The 22,184-nt window shown below is 42.6% G+C and overlaps 1 protein-coding gene across 1 annotated transcript in view; it reads right to left on the bottom strand.

The window, feature by feature from the left end:
• Nucleotides 1-4,543: 4,543 nt before the first annotated feature.
• LOC115052779 (rho GTPase-activating protein 6) overlaps nt 4,544-22,184 on the bottom strand; it is a 53,226-nt gene continuing 35,585 nt past the window's right edge. Inside the window, exons 2-14 of the mRNA XM_029517112.1 lie at nt 18,236-18,395; nt 15,824-15,895; nt 12,997-13,145; nt 12,739-12,867; nt 12,438-12,633; nt 12,304-12,359; nt 11,196-11,346; nt 10,961-11,109; nt 8,647-8,826; nt 7,914-8,005; nt 7,612-7,835; nt 7,388-7,471; nt 4,544-7,178 (exon numbers count right to left, since the gene is read on the bottom strand). Coding sequence (XP_029372972.1) covers nt 6,586-7,178; nt 7,388-7,471; nt 7,612-7,835; nt 7,914-8,005; nt 8,647-8,826; nt 10,961-11,109; nt 11,196-11,346; nt 12,304-12,359; nt 12,438-12,633; nt 12,739-12,867; nt 12,997-13,145; nt 15,824-15,895; nt 18,236-18,395 — 2,235 coding nt within the window. The 3' untranslated portion in view covers nt 4,544-6,585. The remainder of the gene's footprint in view (nt 7,179-7,387; nt 7,472-7,611; nt 7,836-7,913; nt 8,006-8,646; nt 8,827-10,960; nt 11,110-11,195; nt 11,347-12,303; nt 12,360-12,437; nt 12,634-12,738; nt 12,868-12,996; nt 13,146-15,823; nt 15,896-18,235; nt 18,396-22,184) is intronic.

A 22,184-nucleotide genomic window follows, 5' to 3' on the forward strand; every position in this document is an offset into this window, starting at 1 on the left:
GCTGTTTCTTACTCAAAGAGAGAGTGAGTGAGTGTGAAATCATGCCGCGGAGTGCCTTTTTCTAAAACAGCAGTGTTTATAGGACAAATGCATTACCAATGTCATGTCGACTTCAAACTGATGCTATAACCACATTTCCAAACTTCCTCTCTATTGTATGCTAGCTTGGAATAAAAATAAAATGTGGAGCTTTACTGGAATATAAAACATTGTTTTAATTTTTCACTGAATCCATAATTATCTGACCAGTCCTGAAATATATGAAACAGCTTTTGTTTTTTATTTTTCACTTCAGCTTGGCTCATATGCAGCGTTTCCGATTGCAATCACTCTCTACAAGCGAGGCCACTGCTTGGCTGCTCAGAAAACAATGAAGCGTGACGGTTCTCAGTCCGTTTGAATGGAAACAACAGACTGGCTGTGGGAATTTATCTGTCAGGCTTCTCTTATAGATCTGGGACACATAGCCAATGAATTGAACTGTTAGGTTCAGCTGAGAAGGGCTGTGTGTGATGTGATGTGTGTGTGAACATGTGTAAAGCAAGCCTATGTGTTTCCACTTCTGTGGGCAGATCAGTATATGTCATGGTTGGTTGGACAGCCCCCCTGACTCTCTGGACTGCAGCAGTCACACTCATGAATGAATATACGCCAGCCAAGTAAAGACTCCTTTGGCAGCTTTTCTGCAGTTACATGAATCTGAACATCACCTGAACAAACCCTAAACAAGTTGAGTTGTATATTTTTAATCTCCTGTTTTCATTATCCAATAATTTAGCAAGTGTGTTTAACATGTCATCTTCTGTAATACTCATCCTTTGCAAAATACTGTGTCATCATCGTCATCATCATAATGTTACAGTTGGAGTTGAACCAAGAAGTTATCATTTTGGAACGGTTTGTTCCTGTCCCCGATCAGAGGAGACGTTCAGTGGCACCAATTATGTGATCCAATGAAGATAATGGCCAATTTAAGATGGCAGGACATTTGAAAAACTACAGTAGATTACAGATTTCTGTTAAATTAGGTAAAGAATTTTAAAATGCCAGCTTATAACAGATCTTCAAATAGGCTTTATGTTCTCCAGAATTTATTCAACAATTTACAGGATAGTGCAGCTGTGGTGGAGCTATGAATGCTTTTAAGGCGAAATAATTAAGAATGAATTCAAAGACCTCAGCGTAGTTTTCAATTCATGTACGAGACTGAAGGTGATGTAGTTGAGTAAAACACAAACATGATCATATATTCACCCATTATACTTTCTTTGGCATTGATGTGATTTATTCAGCAATGAATTAAAGGTGGATTCATGCAGGTCTGTTTTTCTTAACATTTATCTTCAGGCCAGCTTTGGTACCATAAGAGTCAACAGGAGAATGAATCAACTGTGCTTACTAAAGAGGAACTTGTGGGTACAAATTCCTTTTGGAGTGTGTGTGTGTGTGTGTGTGTGTGTGCGTGAGAGAGAAAGAGAGAGTCATGCATGTGTAGGCAGACAACAAAATATTGTGCATGCACTTCCCAAAATGTTGCCCTCATAAAACATACATTACCTCACATGCCCCTCGAAAATGTGATTTAAAAAGAAAAAAAATTCTGTTTACTGCCATGAATTCTTTACTCCCTCCAGAAGTGCGGCTGAACTCTTGTCCTGGCAATTACAAGTGTCTGTCTGGATGAGTTCATGCATACCTATTCGTACATGTGTATTTTTCTGGCAAATTGTCTTTTAGCTTGGCCAACTGGATAACACTGCTTTAGGCCAAGTCATTAGCCACTGAAATAAAACAGCTTTGTTTTGTTGTCGTGGTCCATAAAAAATTGTATTTAAAATCAGGCACCCTTCCAGTAAGCAACAAAAAGACAAAAGAAAACAGAGGAAAGTGTCTGAAACAAACTGTCTCCACACCTTCGCTGATCACAATTAATCACAACCTCCTTGAGAAAAACGCACAGAATAGGGACATTAAATTCCTAACAAGCCCGGCGCACAAAGAATAGCAAAGGCTGTAATTGGTGGTGAGGGATGGACCCTGAAATGAGAGCAAATTTCCTTGGATAAATAGTAGGAGAGCTAAGTGAAGAGAAGTAACTGAAAAGGAGAAGAAAAATGGCACTAATTTAAGGTCCACGGGTCGTTCTTATTGATCCAAGTGTGTTTATCTGATTGTGAGATGCAAGACTCTAATTACTTTCTAAAGTTTCCAGAGTTGATGAGATCTCTCAATAAACTGTGAGGAAGAGAGAGGCTCAAGTGAATTTATTTTCAGTTCTCTGCAAGTCCATTATCAGGAATAAGAGAGAGGAAAAGTTCAGGCTGTAGATTGTGTGACTGTGACAAAGGGAGTAAACTAATAAATGAAATAAACGCAATCTCTAGCGTGTTCCCTGAACACACCCAAATGCTCATCCATTACCTTCTGCAATAGTGTTCTTGCAGTTTATTTCATTTCTCTGGAGGTCTGTAAGGGGATTTCATTTGCTATCAGGCCAAGGAGAATTTAAACCAAAGGCAATGAAATCTTTTTAATCTAATTTTCTCTTTCTCTCTTACTCATGAAACCACTGAACAATTAGTCTCGTTATTCTTTTTCGTCTTTGCAGACTTGTCTCTGTTTTTCACGTCACAAAAAAGTTTTTTCTCCATCAATTGCAGCTTTTGAAGCTAAATAGTGAAGAAAAAGAACCATTTATTTATTTGTTTTTGAGCGATATCGTATCTTGATCTTGTCTGTTCTTCAGAAAGACATTCAAGGTTCTTGGCTGGCCTCTAGGGGCCTGACTGGTACATTGCATTCAGTTCAGCACCATTTTTTTCGTGCCTTTAATATTCCAGATGGATGTTTCCAGTATCGCAGACAAATTTAATTAAGGATAGTCGTTCAAGGAAGGAAGAAGATACTCCATTAATGTGCCAAAGAATGAGAAAAGCACATACACTGAGTAAGCTAATAGCATATTCAGCAATCATGGACTAACAAAACAATTACTGGAGCCCTGGATTGCTGTGTCTGCTGTTCCCTTCCGAACTCTGACATCATTTAGCCACGAGAAGCTTTGTTATGCAGTGTTATTGTGACTGTCATTGAAAATGCTACCTCAGGCACATCTAGGTAATTTCTCATGAATGCTGATCTGACTTCAGAAATGCTGACTTATTAGCATCCCCTTCACGCTTCACACTATTCACTGGTCCAAAGAATAGCGGCGTTTTCCTACCAGAGAACCTATTAGCGTGCCCCTTCCCTCTTCGGGGGTTAACGGACCAGTAAAACATAATAATCTCCCAGACTTGTTGACTCACTTTGGCCAGAGCCCTGCATATACTTTTCTGCCTTTTCAGTACGACTCATCTGACATTTTTCCATTGCTGACTCGAACTCTGTCTATTCTTTGCACCACTTCACTCACTGATATTTATTTTCTTTAGGTGTAATAAGGGGATTGTGCACAATAAATGTCAGGTTTCTGAAATTGCCTGCTTATGCCTGACTTTGACATTTACAGTCATGTGGCTCAGAGCTGCTTTACGTCTTTGTCCTTTCATCTAAAGCTTGAAGCGTAGCCATTGAATACAAGGTGAAGGAGGGTGAGGATGCCATCTTTCTGGCTCATGCTGCTTTGGTCACTGTCTGGCTGAGGAGCTGCCATTGCTTTTTCTCAACCCTCTGTCTCCTAACTCCAAACTTTCAGCATTCCCTTTGTGTCGCTTTGACTGCCATGATAATGGAGGCGAGATACAGACAGAAATTCTGCTCTGTGTTCTCTCTTTATGACCACTGAAAAGTTTTCTGTTTCTCCTCAGTTTGAAAGGGACAAACAAAAGGATAAGCACATCTTTCGTGAAGAAAATCTACAGAAGGTAGTGTTCATTGTATCTTTTGTGAAAGCAAAATGTGTTGAGTTAGTGTTCTCTCTGCGTGTGAGAGACAAAATGGGAGAGCTCTGGGAATCTTTCAAAGGACCACTAAATGGGAAAACTTACACTGCAGTAACCACATACTACACAAACAACAGTGGTAAGCCACCCACTGGCAAAAGATGTCTCAGCTTTCCCAGCTGGCCACTCGGCCAAACAGAAATTTGACAAGAAGAGCATTAATGAGAAATGGTCAGTCTGGCTGAGGGCCTGAGTGGGGAAGCATCACTGCAGCAGTCCCCTGATCTCTGCTTTATGGCTGATCCTCAGTGAATGAGCCACGACAAACTGCTTGGAGTTTGCTCAAAGGCACCTCAGATAAGATTCTGTGGTCTAATGAAACCAAGATTGAACTCTAAGCATCATGTCTCGGTGACGATGGCAGCATCAGGCTGAGGCCCAGGCATTGACATGGGGACATCAGGGTTTAAGGAAACCTGAATGGAGCTTCACCATCTGGCCCGAGATCTTCAGGAAAGACCGACAAAAAAAAATCCCCAAATGGAGGTGTGCAGGAAGAAGCTGAAAAGCTTCATTGGCACTTGTTTAGTTTGATGTTCATGTCGTGACATCGTGCAGCACTGACGACAACAGCAGGTGTAACCTTTATCATATTTAATTCCATTGTAATATATTGATGATGACACACAGTACAAAAGCAATTACCAGATATTCCATTACAACTTGGACCCAGTAAACCCCACCAAAATATCAACAAAAACACCATTTCACTAAGTTTCTCTTATCTGATGTCAATAAGACAAACATGGTCTTGGTTTGGGGTGACAAAGCGAGGACCATTAGGATTATTTGCTCTTTTTTTTCCTTTAGTTTTCTTCCTCTTGAATAAAAATTGTTATATAGTATTTTTATATTACAACACTTAACAAAAAAAAAAAAAAAACAAGTAATACAAAAATTCACAATATGAACCTTGAGTAATGCATGGAGGTCTATGGCACGTTTATTTCCTCACACAAGTTTTAACATTTTCACAAAAAGGTGCTCACGATCACAAGCTCTGATTCTAAATTGAGCCAGCCGGACGCCATGGAAACACTGAACTGTGGGAAGCAGCAGCATGCCCGTGCACAGGATCTGACAACAGATGGCACCATAACTCTTACCACAGTCCCCCCACTTCTTGCACTTTGAGAAGCTCTCCTCCACTCTCTGTGTGACAACAAAACTTACAAGTGTCAAGCACAGAAAGGACAACAAGAGAGGCTGACAAATGAAATACAGTGTGTTTCCAGATTTAATGCTGAAGTAGCTTAAAATGAGCAAATATTACAAGATAACTTAAGAAAATGTGAAATATTTGCCAGCAAATACCCACCTGACTGTGACATTTGAGAGGATTTGGACGGACTGGTCGGGGGTGTACTCAGAAAATATTTCCATCTGGATTTGCTAAAACGCTGTATTTAAAGCGACGAGGAAACTTTTTTCCTTTTATTTGTAGGATCTCAGTTGGACCAGTGGTGATTCGACCAATTTTTACTGACGTCTAGAAAAATTAATCAAGCATTTTGGGCATGTAATGAGCCTGAACCCAGCTGGAACATTCAGTCGAGCAGTAGAGGTATATTAAAATAAATCATTCATCAGTATCGTTCACATGAATTTATTACTGTTACGGTTTTATGTTCTTGTTTGTCGTTTTTAGAAATAGCTAGAGGAGCTGGATGATCCTCACACCGACCTGATGATGAGCCTCTTTGTTCCTACACTGCTAAACTACAATTCCTGACAATGTCACAAGCTTTTGGGTCTCCTTAGAAATGAATAAATTGATGAAATGAACATAACTGCATGATAAACATCCTGAAGTTAAACAAAAACTTTGGCACATAGAAGCAAACTTACAGCCAAGTGCTTTATAATTAGATTGAAGCATTTTGCCATAAGTGAAGCTTTTGACATTCAATATTAACAACAGAAAGCAGCAGTCTGATAAACACCAACGTTTAGACTGCCTTTTAAAGGGCTGACCTAATTTTAGGTAGATTGGCAAATCATATACTTTACATGCCTCTCTCTCTCCCTTTTCCTATTTTTTAATATATATAATTGTCAAGGTATATTTTAATTTTATATATACAGTCAAACATAATTGGACACTAAAAAGAAACTTATTTAACCTTTTGAGACGGATGTGGCTGAAGTACACCAGTCCGCACACAAAAAGTCTAAATTTAGCAGCAATTACTAATGTGTACGTCTAAGTTTCTTACGGTGGAAAGTAATGAAATCAAAATAAAACAAACTAAATAAATTGTGCTGTCCTATTGTTCAAAGCTGAGATATCAAGACTTAACTCTTTCAGAATAGAACAGAATTTTTGAGGTATATCTGGTGAGCATTTTTATGCTCCCAACTCATAATGGACAAAACATTGGGGCTTGCCACAGAAGGAACATCCTTACAGAACAACAAATACGAGTAACTCTCGGATGTAAAAGTCTGTGCAAGGCAGCAGCTGCATACGTCAGCATTGCCATGCTGCTAAGATGCAGGAGGAGCAAAGGATGAAATCCATGGATAAAGGGTTGAAAGGCAGCACGAGGGCAAAAAAATGAGGGCAAGGATGACGGCTGATTGTCAATAGAGGTTTGATGGTGGCGCTGGTTGGCCACCATGAAAGAATCTCCAGGGATTATCACACTAGCGTTTCTGGCAGTGTGTCAGCATTGTCTGAGGACAGCAGTTGCCAGATCTGCCAACGGTCTCTCTGCCAGTCCTGCCATTCTGGGCTTTGTGGCCCCATTTGTGCCTCTGTTGCTGAGGCTGAGTTACTCTGTGCCGTGCTTTGCCTCCCATGCTGCAGACTGAGCCTCTGGGCCGCTGAGAGCTGCGGTGAACTTTGAGAACCAGCCAGTCGATGGTGGGCGTTATAAGGGGGCGGAAAGCGACTGTCATTAGGTACAGAAGGGCTGCCATCTGCAGCGTTCACCCTCCCTGGAGGTGTGGATGTCGGGTTAGCTGTGTGTCCGCCCGCTTGCTGGAGGCCATGCGTGCTGTTCAGGTGTGACGTCACCGGGGGGTTGATGCGCAGCTGTGGCCGTGGTCGTCCTGCCTCTACTTGAGGGCTGGTGCACACTCTGGAGACTGGTGGGTGGGATCTGCAGTCTGTGATGCCTGGCGCTGTCTGAGTCCGTTGTAGTGTTGCTTTATGTTTGCCATCAGCATGAAGCCCATCAAGACCTTCCTGTGAGCTACGAGAGCTTCCCTCTGACATGTTGCTGTGGGAACCTAGAAACAGAAACATATTCATCAGCACAGTTAATTCAAAATAAATGAATAACGCCAGAAGTCAAAATGTGTTTTTCTTCAGAATTTTGTATTTTAGCACACATCAAATCAATCTAGAAATGTTAATCCCAGGAGATCCTCTGAGTTCAGTCAGTACATACTGCTCTGGCTCATTCACTGCTGGGATCTAAAACGAGGTGAAATTGTACCGGTGTAGAGTTGGTCCTGCAGTGCTGGTTTCAGAGTGCTGTGCCATGTCCCCCATATGTCTGTGTGCTCCTCTGATGTAGTGTCTGGAGTGAAGAGAGGTCAAATTCCTCTTCACACTCAGCTGGAGTACATAATTCTTTTAAATACAACCAAGAGCCACTGAAGACCAAAACGAAATGTGTGTTCTTCGTAGGAGTTACCCTGCCAAATTCAAAATCTCTACCTTTGGGAGCCCACGTGTCAGCTGCTCCGGGCTCTCTGCTCCAGCCGGCCACTTGCCCCACCACAGGATACTGCTCGTTGCCTGGTTCCCCCCGCCGCTCGCTCAGCACAGGGGAGTTGTTGTCATAAGGCGACACCTCACCACTCGACACCTTGTTGGAGTCACTGGAGGAATGATGCTCACTCAGGTTGAAGGGCTCCTCTGGCGGCAAAAGGTCAGGACTCCTGTGGAGAGAAAAAATTAGGATGAAAAAGAAAGGAGTAAAGACAGATGCAAGACCTCATGCAATGGGTGTAACTCACTGTGACGCCTTTCTCCTGAGAAGGTAGTCCACCACATCTGGATCAGTCTCCAGCAGACTCATCAATACTTCATTCTGCAGGTCAGGAGGCACCTAACAACAACAACAACAATCCTGATTTTTATCAGTCGAACTAGATTTCACAAGAAACTATGAATAAAACATTCCCCACTAGTTCCAAGACCTATCTTTCAGTGGAATTGTATGAACAATGAGAACTGAATGCTTCTTATCCGTCTTTCCTGTCTGATCCTATCTGAGCAATTAGTTGAAATTTCTACTCATCAAACATTTGGATTATAATGAAGAACACTGTCCAAGCTGCCTAGAATGATCCTCGAATGCTTTGAAAGTAAAACTTACCAGATCCTGAACAAATTGAGAGATAAGCAGGTTATGAAACAACTTTGAGACGTGATTCACGTCACCTGAGCTGCCTTAAAGATCAGCAGCTTCACTGGACACGATTCTTTGCACTCATTGCTCTTCAGTGGCTTACTGCAGGAATGTGAGCCTCAGAAGAATGGCGTTGGCAGATTAAAAAATGACGTTTTTGACCTTAAATGACCTGAAGTGCACGTCAATGCAGTTTTTTGAGAATCACAGGAACAGAAACGGAATGAAGCACTTGGAGTAATAATGGCTTGCTGGCTTGTGAAACTGTGCGTGTGTTTCCTTGAGGGGGAAAAGTGAGGTGAGATGGAAATTAGAAAAACAGACGCTCGGTGACTGACCATGAAGAGGGTTTGGTAGCTGGCAATCATTTTCTGCAGCACAGCAATGACGGCCGTGCTCTCCTCAGCTCTGGCCGAGCTCTGGACACTGAACTCTTTATCTGAGCTCTTCTGCTTGTGGAGCAGGTTGGGGCCAAAGATGGTGGCGAGGTTTAAAGATGTCATCTTGTTCCCTGTGATCTGCGGTTGAGGAAACACAGTTTGGAACAGCCCAGTTAATGACAGATCATTTGGAGCTTCTCTTTAATCCAACAGACTCCACCACTAAGGAGGCTGGAAAAATTAAAGTCCTTAAATTTTAGAAATTAAATTATATACAGCATAGAACAGCCAGAGAAGAAATATGGACAATATTGCGACCATTACATCATCTCAATGCACGCTGGTTACTGCAGTATTTAATAAGTGACTCCAGAATGGAGACCAAAGATGACCAGCTGAGGGTGCTAGAGGTGTGATCAGTCCCAGTGAGAGGCTCACTCCTTCTCAAACTCATCATGGGCCGGGGGAATTATTTAAATCCAAACTGTTGTTTGTAGTTTTGTATGCACTGTGTTAACCAAATCACTTGTGATGTGGAAAATTTTGAGGAAAGTGGTTTTTATCAGCAGACAGACACAGTTGTTTCTTTTTCCATGTCTTTAGAGATACCAGAAACCATTTTTCTCCCTTATGAGGAGACATTTGTGGTGCAGATATGACATCACTTTTTTTTTTTTGCTCTGATCGCCCATCAGCCCTTGCGCTGACCCCTCTCTCCCCTATCTTCTCCAGTTCCTCCTGACACTTACATCCCACATCCAATCTTTCATGTCGATTTTTTCCTCTCCTTCCACTGACTGCATCTCCTGTCATGTTCCTCCTTTGTGCTTTTGTCACGTTGAGCGATATGAATAACGGGCAGCATCATGGGGTTTGTTAACATGAAAAGCGTTGGAGTGTGCGACAGCTACCTCCGTTTCCTTTAGTGTTGGGCGGTGATGTGTATCCTGTGACACAATTAGCATCGAGTACGACAAGCCCATTAAAGCTTGGACAACTGGGGTGATGCATTTATTTTTCAGCTTCTTTCCAACTTTCCTCCCTTCCACTCCCAGTCCCAAAGGAGACACAGGAGCCACGAGCAGCTAAAAGTATTGATGTTTTATTCCAGGCTTAGTGTGAAACGCTCTCACTTCCTGTCACAATCTCACATCCAGATACTGGAGCCATGGAGTCGTGAAGAGAAAAAAACACATCAGTGAGTTCTCTCTCACATGAACAAAACAAAAACACACTTCTGTCTGCACAGACGCGCTTGCTGAATCACATTCCTCTTTCGCACATGCGAGACACTCCCTCTGTATGATGCAGACATGCATACGTCCACATGTCCACATTTTTGGGGGGCTTGTGAGACTGGGATGGACTGGGCTGTTTTCACCATCCACCGATAGTTTGGAATATCTTCAGCAGACTACAGAAGGCTTCCCTTCCCCTCTGATTCACAGGCTGAAGCACAGTATGTTGACACCTGACGTTTACAGCCTGATGTGATTTGTTGAGGACCCTGTTACAAAACGCGTAGGCATCACTGTGTTGTTATAACAACCTTCCTCTTCTGGGAAAGTATTGTATTCAGTTTTGGAGCCCGGCTGCAGGTATTCTGCCAGAAGAACATCAGTGAGGTTGTGCACTTATTCTGGGTGATAGGTCCTGGCTCAAAGTCAACGTTCCAATTCAGCTAAAAGGTGTTGGATTTGGTCAAGTTCTGCTGAACTCTAAACATTTATTTTTTTGAATTTTGCTTTGTGCATTAGAGCATTGTCCTGCTGAAACGGAAAATGTTGCTCATCAGCTGTAGCGCTGACATTTTCTTCATTACAAACAAACCATGAAAAGTGTTCCCTGACTAAAACTGTGGATTCTTGTCTCCACTGTCTTGGGGAATCCTGTAATATGCCTCCTTTCATTTTTTTTGTTTTGGTTTACAGAAAATGTTTCTGTTAAATACCCTCATACTTTTACAAAAGTTTCCAACGTTAAGGTGGAACTGTTTCCTATTTTACAGGCAGTAGCAGGAAAAAATCTGAGAGTCGCAGCCATGGAATAATTGTAGCCTTTCACACCATGGCAGATGTGACATTCACTTGAAGGCTCTTTAGCAAAGAGAAATATATGAACACCAACTGCACAAACTATGTGATTCTTATCACTTGTTTGGTAATTTCTTCCCAATGAGGTGGAAACAGTGTTTGTATTGTATAAAATCAGTGAATGAATTAGATTTTTTTGTGGCGGACCTCATTTCATATTGAGAAAAGCTGGCGCTTACTTCCTGTCCATCTTTGTCCAGCCGGTCATGTGCATGATCGGTCACAGTGGAAAGGAACTCCAGAAGGCGATGGAGTGTGTCACTGTTGCATGCTGGGAGCAGGTAGACCAGGAGCTGAGCAACGGTTTGCTGTTCATCTGGATCCAATACTGAAACATTCATTAGGGGGGAATGGTTAGAGAGAGAAAAGCTCAGCAGGACTGGCTGGGATAGAAAAAGCTATGGTCAAACTGACATGTCGTGTTGATGAAGGCCGTGTAGAGCTCCTTGGTTAGTAGAGGGTCAGGCATATCCCTGAGGAACTCCTTCAGCAGTGCAGCCACATCATGAACACTATGCTCCTCATCCAGCTGTACATCAACACCACGATCAAACTCCTCACGTAGCTGAGCAAGCAGCAAAAAGGAAAATGAGAGCAGAGGAGAGAGAGAGGAGAGAGAAAGGATAACAATAGACATTATATTTCAGGTAGCACACAAACACCCAGACATGCTGATTTCCTGTTGGCCTTTAAAGTGACTCAGTAGAATCAGGGTTTATTCTGGTGGCAGATGCATAAATGTTGACATGGGATTGTATCAGTAAGGACCAGCAAAGAATGCTTTACATTTGTCGCACATAATATACACGTAGATGTGTGAATACAAACTGGTTAATTTAATGAGTTTATAATAAAGATGAGGTTTTATAAACGCATGTGGAGGTAGAGTGGTCAATCTTACTACAAATCTCACAAAAGCGATGACTTTCAAATATGAAACCACACACATATACCTGAAGGTCAAATCAAGCATGGTTGGTGGTTTCCGATCAATGAATAACCTGCCCCTCTCTCTGTCAATGGTGTCTAATGCTCTGTAACCACTCCAAGTGGAACTAAGTGTTATGGAAACAGGCAACGGAAAAGATTATGTTAAAATAATGCAGAGCAACCAGGAAAGCTCAACCGTGGCCTCTTAGGACTGTTAATCCGCTGGAGTTGTGGATCACTATAAGGAGGTGTGGGAGCCAGTACAACAAAACAGCCCTGTGGTTATAATGTATGTGTATTTCTCTGAAATATTAAAGATGTGTGTCCTTGTCTGTGGGTCCTGTTTACTTTAGGCCTGTTTGCATCAAAAAAAGATGCAACAGATGAGTCATCAGTTACATGAACAACACATTTTTGTGTTGCCGTTTGTTGTTGGAAAATGTGGGAAGAGTTTTAGTTTCTGAGTTGTTGTTGTTGTTGAGTTGCTGTACAACCCATCTCATACCAAAGTGATGACCTGTGGGTGATTTTTGACAGAGTTCTTCACCACCGTCTCAAAAAATCTAATCAGTGAAGAGCCGAGCAGACTCACCTGTCGGACTCTCTTCTTGGAGCTGCCCACTCTAAAGATTCCCACAGTCTGCAAACCTGAGGGAGGACAGAAAAAATAGTGTTGCAGCGACAGGTAATGGACTGGATGGCTGTCGTTTGAAAGCAGCTTCTCACCATATTTCTCGATGTGCTGACAGCAGCTGTCCACCACCCTGGGCACCTGACGGTAGATGGGGTTGAGGCTCAGCCTTTTGTCCCGGTGCTTCTCCTTCTTATTGGGTGTCTCGGTTGGCAGAGAGAGCTGCAGCGCCTCGAGCAGACGTGACTGGTTGTCGTCCAGGTCGGTGATGGAGTCCACTGACATGCCTCCCTGGAGGACAGTTTGTGTATTTGATTAGGTAAACGGAATGCAACACAGAAACCTGATCTTTGCCTTGTAGTTTATACTGCAATCACTTTTATGATCTCATCTCACCCTCCTGCGCGCCCTTGGTGCTGCTTCAGGGGTGTTGGGTGATGTTGACTCGTTGGCTGTCTCTGACGTTGAGCTCAGTGAGGAGTTACTGCTGGATAATTCCTTATTGGATGGCCGCTTGGTGGCAAACTGCAGGACACATGATCTAAATTACTTTTCCTCTACACATTAGAAAAAAGATAAGTTATCCCGAATAGTTCCACTAACAAAAAGCTGTCATGATCAGGATGAGACAAACGTGTAGTTGAATCTGCAGACCTGTAAAATGGAAGAGACAAGATCAGAGGAGTCTTTGTGCTCCTCACGCTGCGGAGGGTCTTGACGATAGCCGTCCTGGCGTTGCCGATGCGTTCTGTCATTGGCAATGACCTGGGAGAGTGGTATACTGAAGGCCTGGGAGACGCATTCTGTAAGAGAGGGAAATGAGAAAAGATTAGCCAAGAGAGATAGAAGGAGAGGAAACCCAAAGAGGAAATATGGAGGAGGCAGGTGAAGAAAGGGCTGAGAGCAAAAGGCGATAAAGAGGAGATGGAAAAGTTGAGTAGAACAGATGAAAAGTGAACCAAGTCAGCACAAGTGGCTGCAAGAGGAGAAATAAAATGTCCAAAAAAGAGTTCTATGAGGAGAATCCAAAAATAGATGTTAACTTGAAAGAAGAACATCAAACGCACCTTCCATAAACTCTTTATTACGTTTGTTGGCACTTTTTATGTGCAATTAAAACATCACATATGTTCAGTTTGTCAGTTAAACTCGCATCACTCTCACAGCACTACAGCTTTTTTCCAAAATAAAACACACACAGAAAACTGGGAAAATAATCTGGCAATAACTGACCACTAATTCTAGCCCCTTTAACCAAAATAACACAACTTTGATTACGTTCACCCACAAACAGTGTCATGGTCTCTTTGTAGGTCATTTTTAGAAGTTGCTCAGCTTTGCCACACATGTTGATTACATCTAGCGTAGCATGTTATCGACCTTGTGCCTTTGTTCCATTTTCCTAATAAAAAAAGAAGTATGAGGAGCAGCAGAATGGAGTTTGTTTTGGCAGGAAGTTGCGACACACATGGAGTTTATGCAACATTTAAGTGAAGTAAAAACATCGTAATTAACTCGGGACTTCTTTTGGTGCCAATTTGTGTTGAGCTGTAAGCACTTGGAAGATACACAGAGGCCTCGCTAGAAAGGGAGGTGATGTCATCCAGGGCCATCACAGTCTATATATTCCATTATACAGAACCCCAAAGTCTGAGCCAACAGCTGGGGAGAGCAGTCCAGCTGTTCAAAGTGAGTGTGTCAGTGCAGAAAAGAGGCTGGAGCGAGAGAGAGAGAAAGCAAAATGCATTCCACAACCACAAGTGGAGGGCTGTGGTTCACGAACAACATGACCACTAACGCTGTGACACAACAAATTTGCTCTGCAGCCTCAGAGTGAACAGATCTTATGCACACATGCACTCACACACAATCTGGATCCCATAATGCACCAGGCTTCGCTCACGTAATGCAACACGCTTAGCAGTCCGTCTGTAGCCAGACCACACTGAGCAAGGCATGTCAGATTTGAATAAATCTACATTTTCCAGGCCTATGGCTTCTTCAGAACAACAAGCTTTCAGCGCTCTTTCTTTTATTCATGTCGATGTAGAGTGCTTATTTAAATGGGTCCAGTTTATCCAACAAGACAACGCACTGAAAGTACCAACAAGTATTTCTGATGGTAAATTAGTAAATCTCTGACAGCTTGATGGATGCTATCTGATATAAACACTGACTCCATAAGATCCCCAAAACAGCTATATAAACTTATTTAAAAAAAACAGTTTCACTGAGGTCTGGTCACAGCACACATTTCTGTGGCTGCATCAAAGAAGGCAGTATTTTCTTCCTCTCTCTCTTCGTGCATAGAGAAATGGATGGCCCTGCTTTAGAGTGAAATCCAGGGCTGAATCAGGGACCCCAGAAGAAAATGGATCTTGGATCCATTTAGAGGTTTAATTCACAGAGACATCTGGGCTCTGGAGGGGAAGAGCATGTTGTGGAGGGAAAAGCACTGAGGCTCAGTTTATATTCACAGTTTCACCCTGAAATAAATCTTACATAATGCATATAATTTATGGAATCTGTGCTCAAATTATAATTTCTTTGTCCCTTCAGCTCCCAACATGTTGGTATAGATATCAGCAGTAATACTACAGTGATGATTTGTCAAAGCATGCATATTATTTTCAGACCATGCAGCTGTGACATAGTGTCACCACACCTATATGAAACTCAGACCCTGAAAGCTGTTTCCTGCACTTGTTGGAGCAATAAATTCAAGACTGGTTCTGGAAAAAGACTCCATTTCAGTGGCATTGATAAACAAGATGTGCTGTGAAAATTCATGTCTGACACAGTTTCTTGAAACTTGAGTCATTTTTACCCACCTGACACAGTTAGATAATAGTCTTAAACACACACTGAACTCACAGAGAAAGCAACCAGAAAATTATGAAGTTCCAGTGATGATGTTTTTAGGAATGTATTTTATGGGTATTTATTTATTCATACAGCTGAGTAAAGCAGAAATGCAGTAGTTTCTATGTTTCAGTAAATGAATTGAACCGTGAACCTCGTCTTATTTTTAGATGAGCTCAATTTGTATCAAGTCGTCTGATTAAGTTTGTGCATATGATGTCTGTGTGAAACAACGACTGTGTTTCAGGTGCAAGAACCCTGGGACCAGCACACACTTAACACTGTTTTCTTTTATCCTACCCCTCTCTCCACTCCGCTCTTTAACAATGATCTTTTTCACTTTCTGCCAAACATGCTTTCCTCTGAGCAGCAGAGTGATTGCTTCACAGGGCCCAGTCCCCTTACAAGGAGTCCCTCCACTTAAGCTAAACATAAACCGTTGGAGTCCAGTAAACACAAACTGTGTTTTTATAGCCTCTCTGTTCACCTGCCTGCAGGGTGGAGACCACAGAGCAGGAGTCCGTCTTGCTGGCAGGACAAGTTCCAGCAGTGACAGCAAATAAAGACAGAGAAAATGCTGTGAACTGGCAACATGTTGGAGCCAGTCTTTATTCTTTACCTTTGTCTTTACTCTTCTCTTTCGCAAGAGAGTCCAGCTTCCTCCTCAAAGACTTTTTCCTCTTCTGTCCATCTGGGGAGGGGGAAAAAAAAGATATTTTCAGAGCCAAATAGTCGCCAGAATAGCTGTGTCTTATCCGGGTCGTCATATGATCAGTAATGCAGACGTAAATTATCCACCGGCTTAAACTCAAACATCAGTCAGGTTGCTGTACGTAAGAACTTTACATCCAGGGTTGTCAACTGAAGGAAAGAAACATGATGAATGAGGCATGAATTTTCTGATTAATGATCAGGAAGTTTTGGAAATTGTGCCAATGACATGCAACTTTGAAGCTTTGGAATTCTTCTCGGGCCCGGATGTCAGTTCAGGGAAGCCTTTTTGGTCACTCTGCTTTTGGGACTGACGAAGAGAGACTTTGCCTTGATCTGCTGCTGTAGAGACCTCAGTTTGAACCCCAGATGTTCCCATCAGCTGTATCGAATGAATGATTTGTGGGGATCAGGAAATTTTATACGACTCCAAGCAACACACTCAATGTGGTTATCAGCCTCTCACATGGAGGAGCACGTTCGGTTTCCCATGATCGCCAACTGTCTCTCACAAAATCTGTGTGTGCTTTCAAGCCCCTGAGCAGCAAAACAAAAAATGTGAGAAGAATAAAAGTAAAATTTGTACAGTCAATGAGAGAGAAATTTCTGAGGGGTGTGAGATAGGAGGAGCGAGAAAGCAGATGTTGTGATGGAGAGTAAGGGCAGCAAGAGACAGAGGGAGGTGGGAGAAGTAGAGATAGGAAATGGTTTGGATTTTTGACAGATGGCTCCCAACGCCATACGGAAATCCCCCAAACCGCTGTAGTTCAACTGCCAACTTTCTGATGAACCTGTGCTGCATTTCTGTCCCATCTTAGCCTGATCCCAGTCCCTCCCATCCCTCATGCTGTAAGAAACACTTGCAACATCGACCCTGGCACTTGGATAAACATAATATACAGTGAGGCTGAAAGGCCCACATTAGCAGTGCTCAAATAGGACACACACACACTGTTACACACAAGTTTAAATATTTCCCTTGCTAGCACATGGCGGCCGTCAGGGGCTCTGGAATTCATAAGCAACACAGACAAGTTCGTATTAAATCATGGCAGGGAGGAGTTTAACCTTCAGCTGGAATGCAAGGCCCTGAATAATCCACTGGATGTGCTGCCCTGCTGCCATACGGTGCAGTGAGAAAACACCACAGTCCCCATCCATCTGAGCATCCACATGAGCATGGACTGATGTATGCTGTCGGAGTGAGGAGGAGCGCGCACATTTCTTACACTTTGGATCTGTTGTTGCTAATTACTGCGATCTAGATTGATTCATTTCATCTGCGTTGGCCTCTAAAAATAATTCAATAACTATACCATAAGTGGGGAAAAAAAAATAATTTGGCACAACAGTGACAAGAAGCTGCTAATAAATATTTCATCACAGTGGTAAAGCCAAAAGGGAACCCAACTATGTTCACATCGTGTTAAGGTGGTGTCGGTCTGTACGCGGTGGCGTGTCTGGTCATTGTTGTTTTCCTCTTAACTTTGCTGAGCCTGGATTTTGTCCAAACATGTCTCCCGTGTTTATTGTCGTCTTCATAGCAATGTTGCTGTGTTTCCAGATATTAGTTGTGATCCTGTTGATTATCCTGTTAGCTGTGATATTTTATGTCCTGTCAGCAACAGTGAGTTTCTTTCCCCTCTCTCTCTCCCTCTCTCTCTCTCTCTCTCTCTCTCAACTTTTTTAGTGTGGGTGAGCCCAAACCACCAACTTTAGCAGTTTGAGAGGTGCACTTCCCTTATCTGTTATGTCTGGCTTCATTTCTCGGTTTCTTTCCAAGCCCTAACTTTGGTTTGGTTTACCACAGGGCCAAAACACAATTATTTACAAATGCATGGTGCTTTAGTGACATTTGGGACTTTTGTGAGTGTACATGGTGATGAGTGGGGTGACCGCACTCAACTCCAGCTGCATTGGAAAGGGAGCCGTTATGAGGAAAGGAGGTCAAACAGGAAGCACCATATCCTGACATCAGATGTGGTTTACATATAAATTGACACATCTTTCCCAAACATAAGCCATACATGACTTCCCTTTAATATACTAACGGATGACAAGAGGATGTGGTCAGAGACTTGAGCTTTGACTTGAAAGTATCTGCACAAGCTTGTACGGCAAACCTGGATCTAGAATGAGCAGTGTTTGCAATGGAGAGTAGTTCTGTCACATAAATGTCAGGGTTTGGACAGCGGCTATCTGAGGTATGTTGAAGCAGTAAATTCCACCCAGCAGGGCCTCATATACGTAAAAATTATGTAACCCAGTTTAACTCAGGTCTGCAGTGTGCATTAAAACGCACACAGACACGCACTCCCACCTTTTGGCATGGTAATTTGACATCCCAGGTCATAGTCCTGATGTAAACGGGTGTAGGCCACTTCCTGCAGCCTGGCCCTCTCCAGCTCCGACAGGCTCTGGATGGCAACAGGGGTCAGACGCACGCTCCTCCCCGACAGGCTGCTCCAGGTGAAATCACCCTAAAGCAGAAGAAAGTTGAGACAGTTGAGTGAATAGTTGTTAGCTGAAAGTTGCTTGTTTACCCATTCAGCATATATAAAGCATTACGAGAAGCGGCTTCTGGCCAACTAGTGACTCTGATCCTAATATTTTTTTCTTAATTTTCACCCCAGAGGGGAATATATGCACCAACTTCATCTGCCTGCCACTTGTTGGTACTCCACCAAAACTAAAGTTGCAAGTTGGGAAAGAAAAACTACTCACCAAAAATTTGTTTGTTGCACAATAGACAACTTTGTTTGTTTTTGTTTTTTTTGTGAGTGTGTAGATGTTACTTTTACAACGCAGAATATAAGCTAAACAAAGAGTATAAAATGAATGTAGCCTGCAAAGTAAGACAAACAAAAAGGCATTTCCTGAGGACAGAAGCCTTTCTCTCAGGAGCAAGTGAGGACATCTTCCAGCGCTGAAGTGGCCTTCCTCTGATGGATTTGTGATATGCTGTCTACTCATATAAACTAGCATTAAAATATGTAGCATATGTGGAGGAGATGAGGTTTGTGGAAGGCCAGAGTACGTCAAAACACTCCAAGTCATCACACCTATTTTTCTGCAGCTGACAGGTTTACACTGCAGCTTTGGCTTAATCCGTGATTGAGGTGGAATTGAACTGAGGTGAATTGTAATGAATTGCTGGAAAGCTGGAGACAGCTTTGGCTTTGAGCATTTGAGTCATCTGAATCTCTGTTCATGCATTCTTCTGTGTCTACGATGGGAAGAGGTCAAGAGGAGGGAGAAAAGAAAGACAGGAGACATAGCTCAAATTATCTAATGCCTTATCCAGACAGAGGGATTATAAGCGGACTTTAAGTGTCTGTTCAGATGCTTTAGTCATACGCCTGCGAGCTGAGAAAAATCATTTACATCATGTTTTGTGTTAATGAAATGAAAAATGTCTTAAAATCATTGAGAATGGTGAGTTTCTCTGAGGCGTCATATCAAGAACATACCTTTGCTTTTCATAATTAGACCCCTCTCAACAATATTTCAAGGTCACTCCCCCCGCTGGCAGCTCTCTTGTTATTTGACCCCCACTCAGAACAGAGCAGAACCTCAGCCGGAGGGGCAGATGTGGACGCAGGCAGCCTGGAGAGCCACCTGAGTGTGTGGGAATGACCCCGTTAGGAGTCCAGTGAAAAACAAGTCGCAATAGAACATTTTATCCTGCTTTGTTGTGCGTAATTGTGTTTGTACACCATTCCGTATCGCTGAAGGAGGAAGCCCTTTTCCCTCCTGCTTGACCTCACACACAACTTGAGGGACGCGCACACACAGAACGCAAAAGGAAAAGAAAAACAGTCGGAAAAGTGAAAGCAAGAAGCTTCCCCTCGGTCGAGCTGGTTCTGCCCAGCAGGATTTCTGAAAGGGATGGATGAGCTTCAGTTCTTAAGTGTCAGCCTATGAAGGCAGAGGAATGCTGACAGAAGAGCAAAGGGGGAAAACTAAATCCTGCTATCACTGCTGGGTGCTGGCAACAGTGAGCTGAGAGCCTGTTTGACTGGCAGGGGCACTCATTTGAAGGTGCAGACCAAGATGTCGCAGAGGAAACTTGCACAGTTTAATTGTGATCACCGCTATTGAGATTTTATTTAAATTAAATTCTAAACTGTGCTACTTCAAATGTTCTGCTTTTGTTTCTGGTGTGAAAGCTTTTGGAAAAAAAAAAAGGAACTGAAACTAAAACAGGGAAGATTGAATGATTTTTCAGAATCTGTGGAAGATGAATAATTTCAGCTTTTAACAAGCCTCTTTCCCAAAGTTGTCCTCCACTTAATGGAGGAAAAAACTCTGGTTTAGGATGCATTTTGGCCTTCAAGGTATTTCAATTGTTGGCCAAGTTTACTTAGTCAGTCGTCCAAGCCTGGGCTTAACAGCAGCAGACACAAACACAGAAGCTGATCACCATGGCAAAAAGTCACTCCGACTTTATCATTAAATGTTCACGGGGGAAGATGTTTTGGTTCATTTCGTTTCACTCCCCAGCAAGAAACCTGCTCACGTCCAGTAAGACTCATGAACTAGGCCTTGTTTTCTCACCACTGACATAAAGTCTGTCAGCTGCTGTAACATACTGCATGTGTCAGTGGAATTCATTAGCTGCAAACCACACATGAATGATATGACCGTTAACACCTCGAATGTGAAAGTCAAACCCTCATATATGTTATTGGAATATGATTCACATTGAAATTTCATTTGTCTATCCACTGCTCATGTGTGTTCACTGTGAAGCTGCAGTGCACCTCAACACGGCACACCTTTGGAATAAGAAAGCAAAGTACTGCTCCGCTCCGTGTGACGTGAATGCCTACAGAGATGTAACACTGTTTAAAGAGCCTGTATAGAGACAAATCTGCCACACCGCGACTGTCACAATCCTTTAACGCAGAGTGTTTGTCTCCAAAATATAGTTGGTTGCTAAGCCTTCACACAGCTCTCATCATCTGTGTTGTTCCTGTATTTATTAGAGCTATGAATCCCCCCCTCCCCACCACACACACACATTGTTTGTTTGATTGGCTGCACAGATTGAATCAATAATCCCAGGTGTAAAAACAATAATATTTCAAATAGAATTTTGTGCCAATTTGCTCTACTTAAACTGATTCTCTGCATAATGATGAATGAGTCGGTGTAAATCATGGATATGCTTTTGGAGGAAAAGCCTGATACACACTGAGTAGAAGAATGTAAAGTAATTTGTGCGTCCAGTTCATCAAGCTGAGCAACAGTTTAATCTGACGTGTGCCTTATATAAAACGTTATATAAAGCCATAGTGCAATCCTTGGGATTCAGCACATGCTGTGTTGTCGTCGCTTTGTGTTCCTAGCAGCCATATGTGAGCTGGAGAAAGACCTCTGACTTTGCTGACTGGACTGGCATCAGTCAGTCAGATGATTAATGCCACTGAAGCTTGCAGTGCACTGCGGCATGTGGTTTCTGCTCTATTTCAGACAAAGGGACCAATGGCGCAATAGCCACACATGCAAAAGAATAAGTCAGTTTCCGTAGCAACGGATACACATAAAGTCCAACGGGCCAGGAAGTGAGAGAAATGTCGCTATGGTAACGCACCTGGAAGACATACAGAATCAGCAGGACACTTGTTGCTGTGATTCACTGAATAAATCATCCCCAATTCAGGGTGAATATCATCACTGCTGCATGTCACGCTTACTTATGAACATGTGCACTCACAAAATAGCATCTATTCTTACACACACACACACACACATACACACACACATACACACACACACACACCCACGTGTGTGGCCAACTCAGCTACCTCTTTCCTGCCCAAACTTCCATTAATCACGATGCACGATGCGCTGCTCATACGCATGCTGTTCTCAGATATGCCATGTGCATGGAAACAGTGAGGAAAATTCCTAGATTTCAGGGAGAAAAATCCACAGCGTATTATGGAATTACTATCATAGATGCTAAACATTTAGCCACTCAAATGTATGGCTGCTATAGTGTCTCCACAAACTGCCCATACACATTCACCAAAAATTAAAGGCAGAAGACCAAACAGCTTGTGTTGCACTTTGTTTAGTTTTGCTTTTCTCCCCTTTGCATTGCAGCTGCCTTTAAATGACCCTTGAGCAAAGTTTCGGTGCCACAACATTGACCCAGAGGAATGCACAAGTATTTTTCAACACTTCTCTTCTTTTTTTTTTTTTTTTCTTCTTCTTCTTCTTCTTCTTCTTCTACAGGTTGGCTTCATGCATGCATGTAATAG

This window comes from Echeneis naucrates, chromosome 2, assembly GCF_900963305.1.
Source record: "Echeneis naucrates chromosome 2, fEcheNa1.1, whole genome shotgun sequence".
NCBI classification, from domain to species: Eukaryota; Metazoa; Chordata; class Actinopteri; order Carangiformes; family Echeneidae; genus Echeneis; species Echeneis naucrates.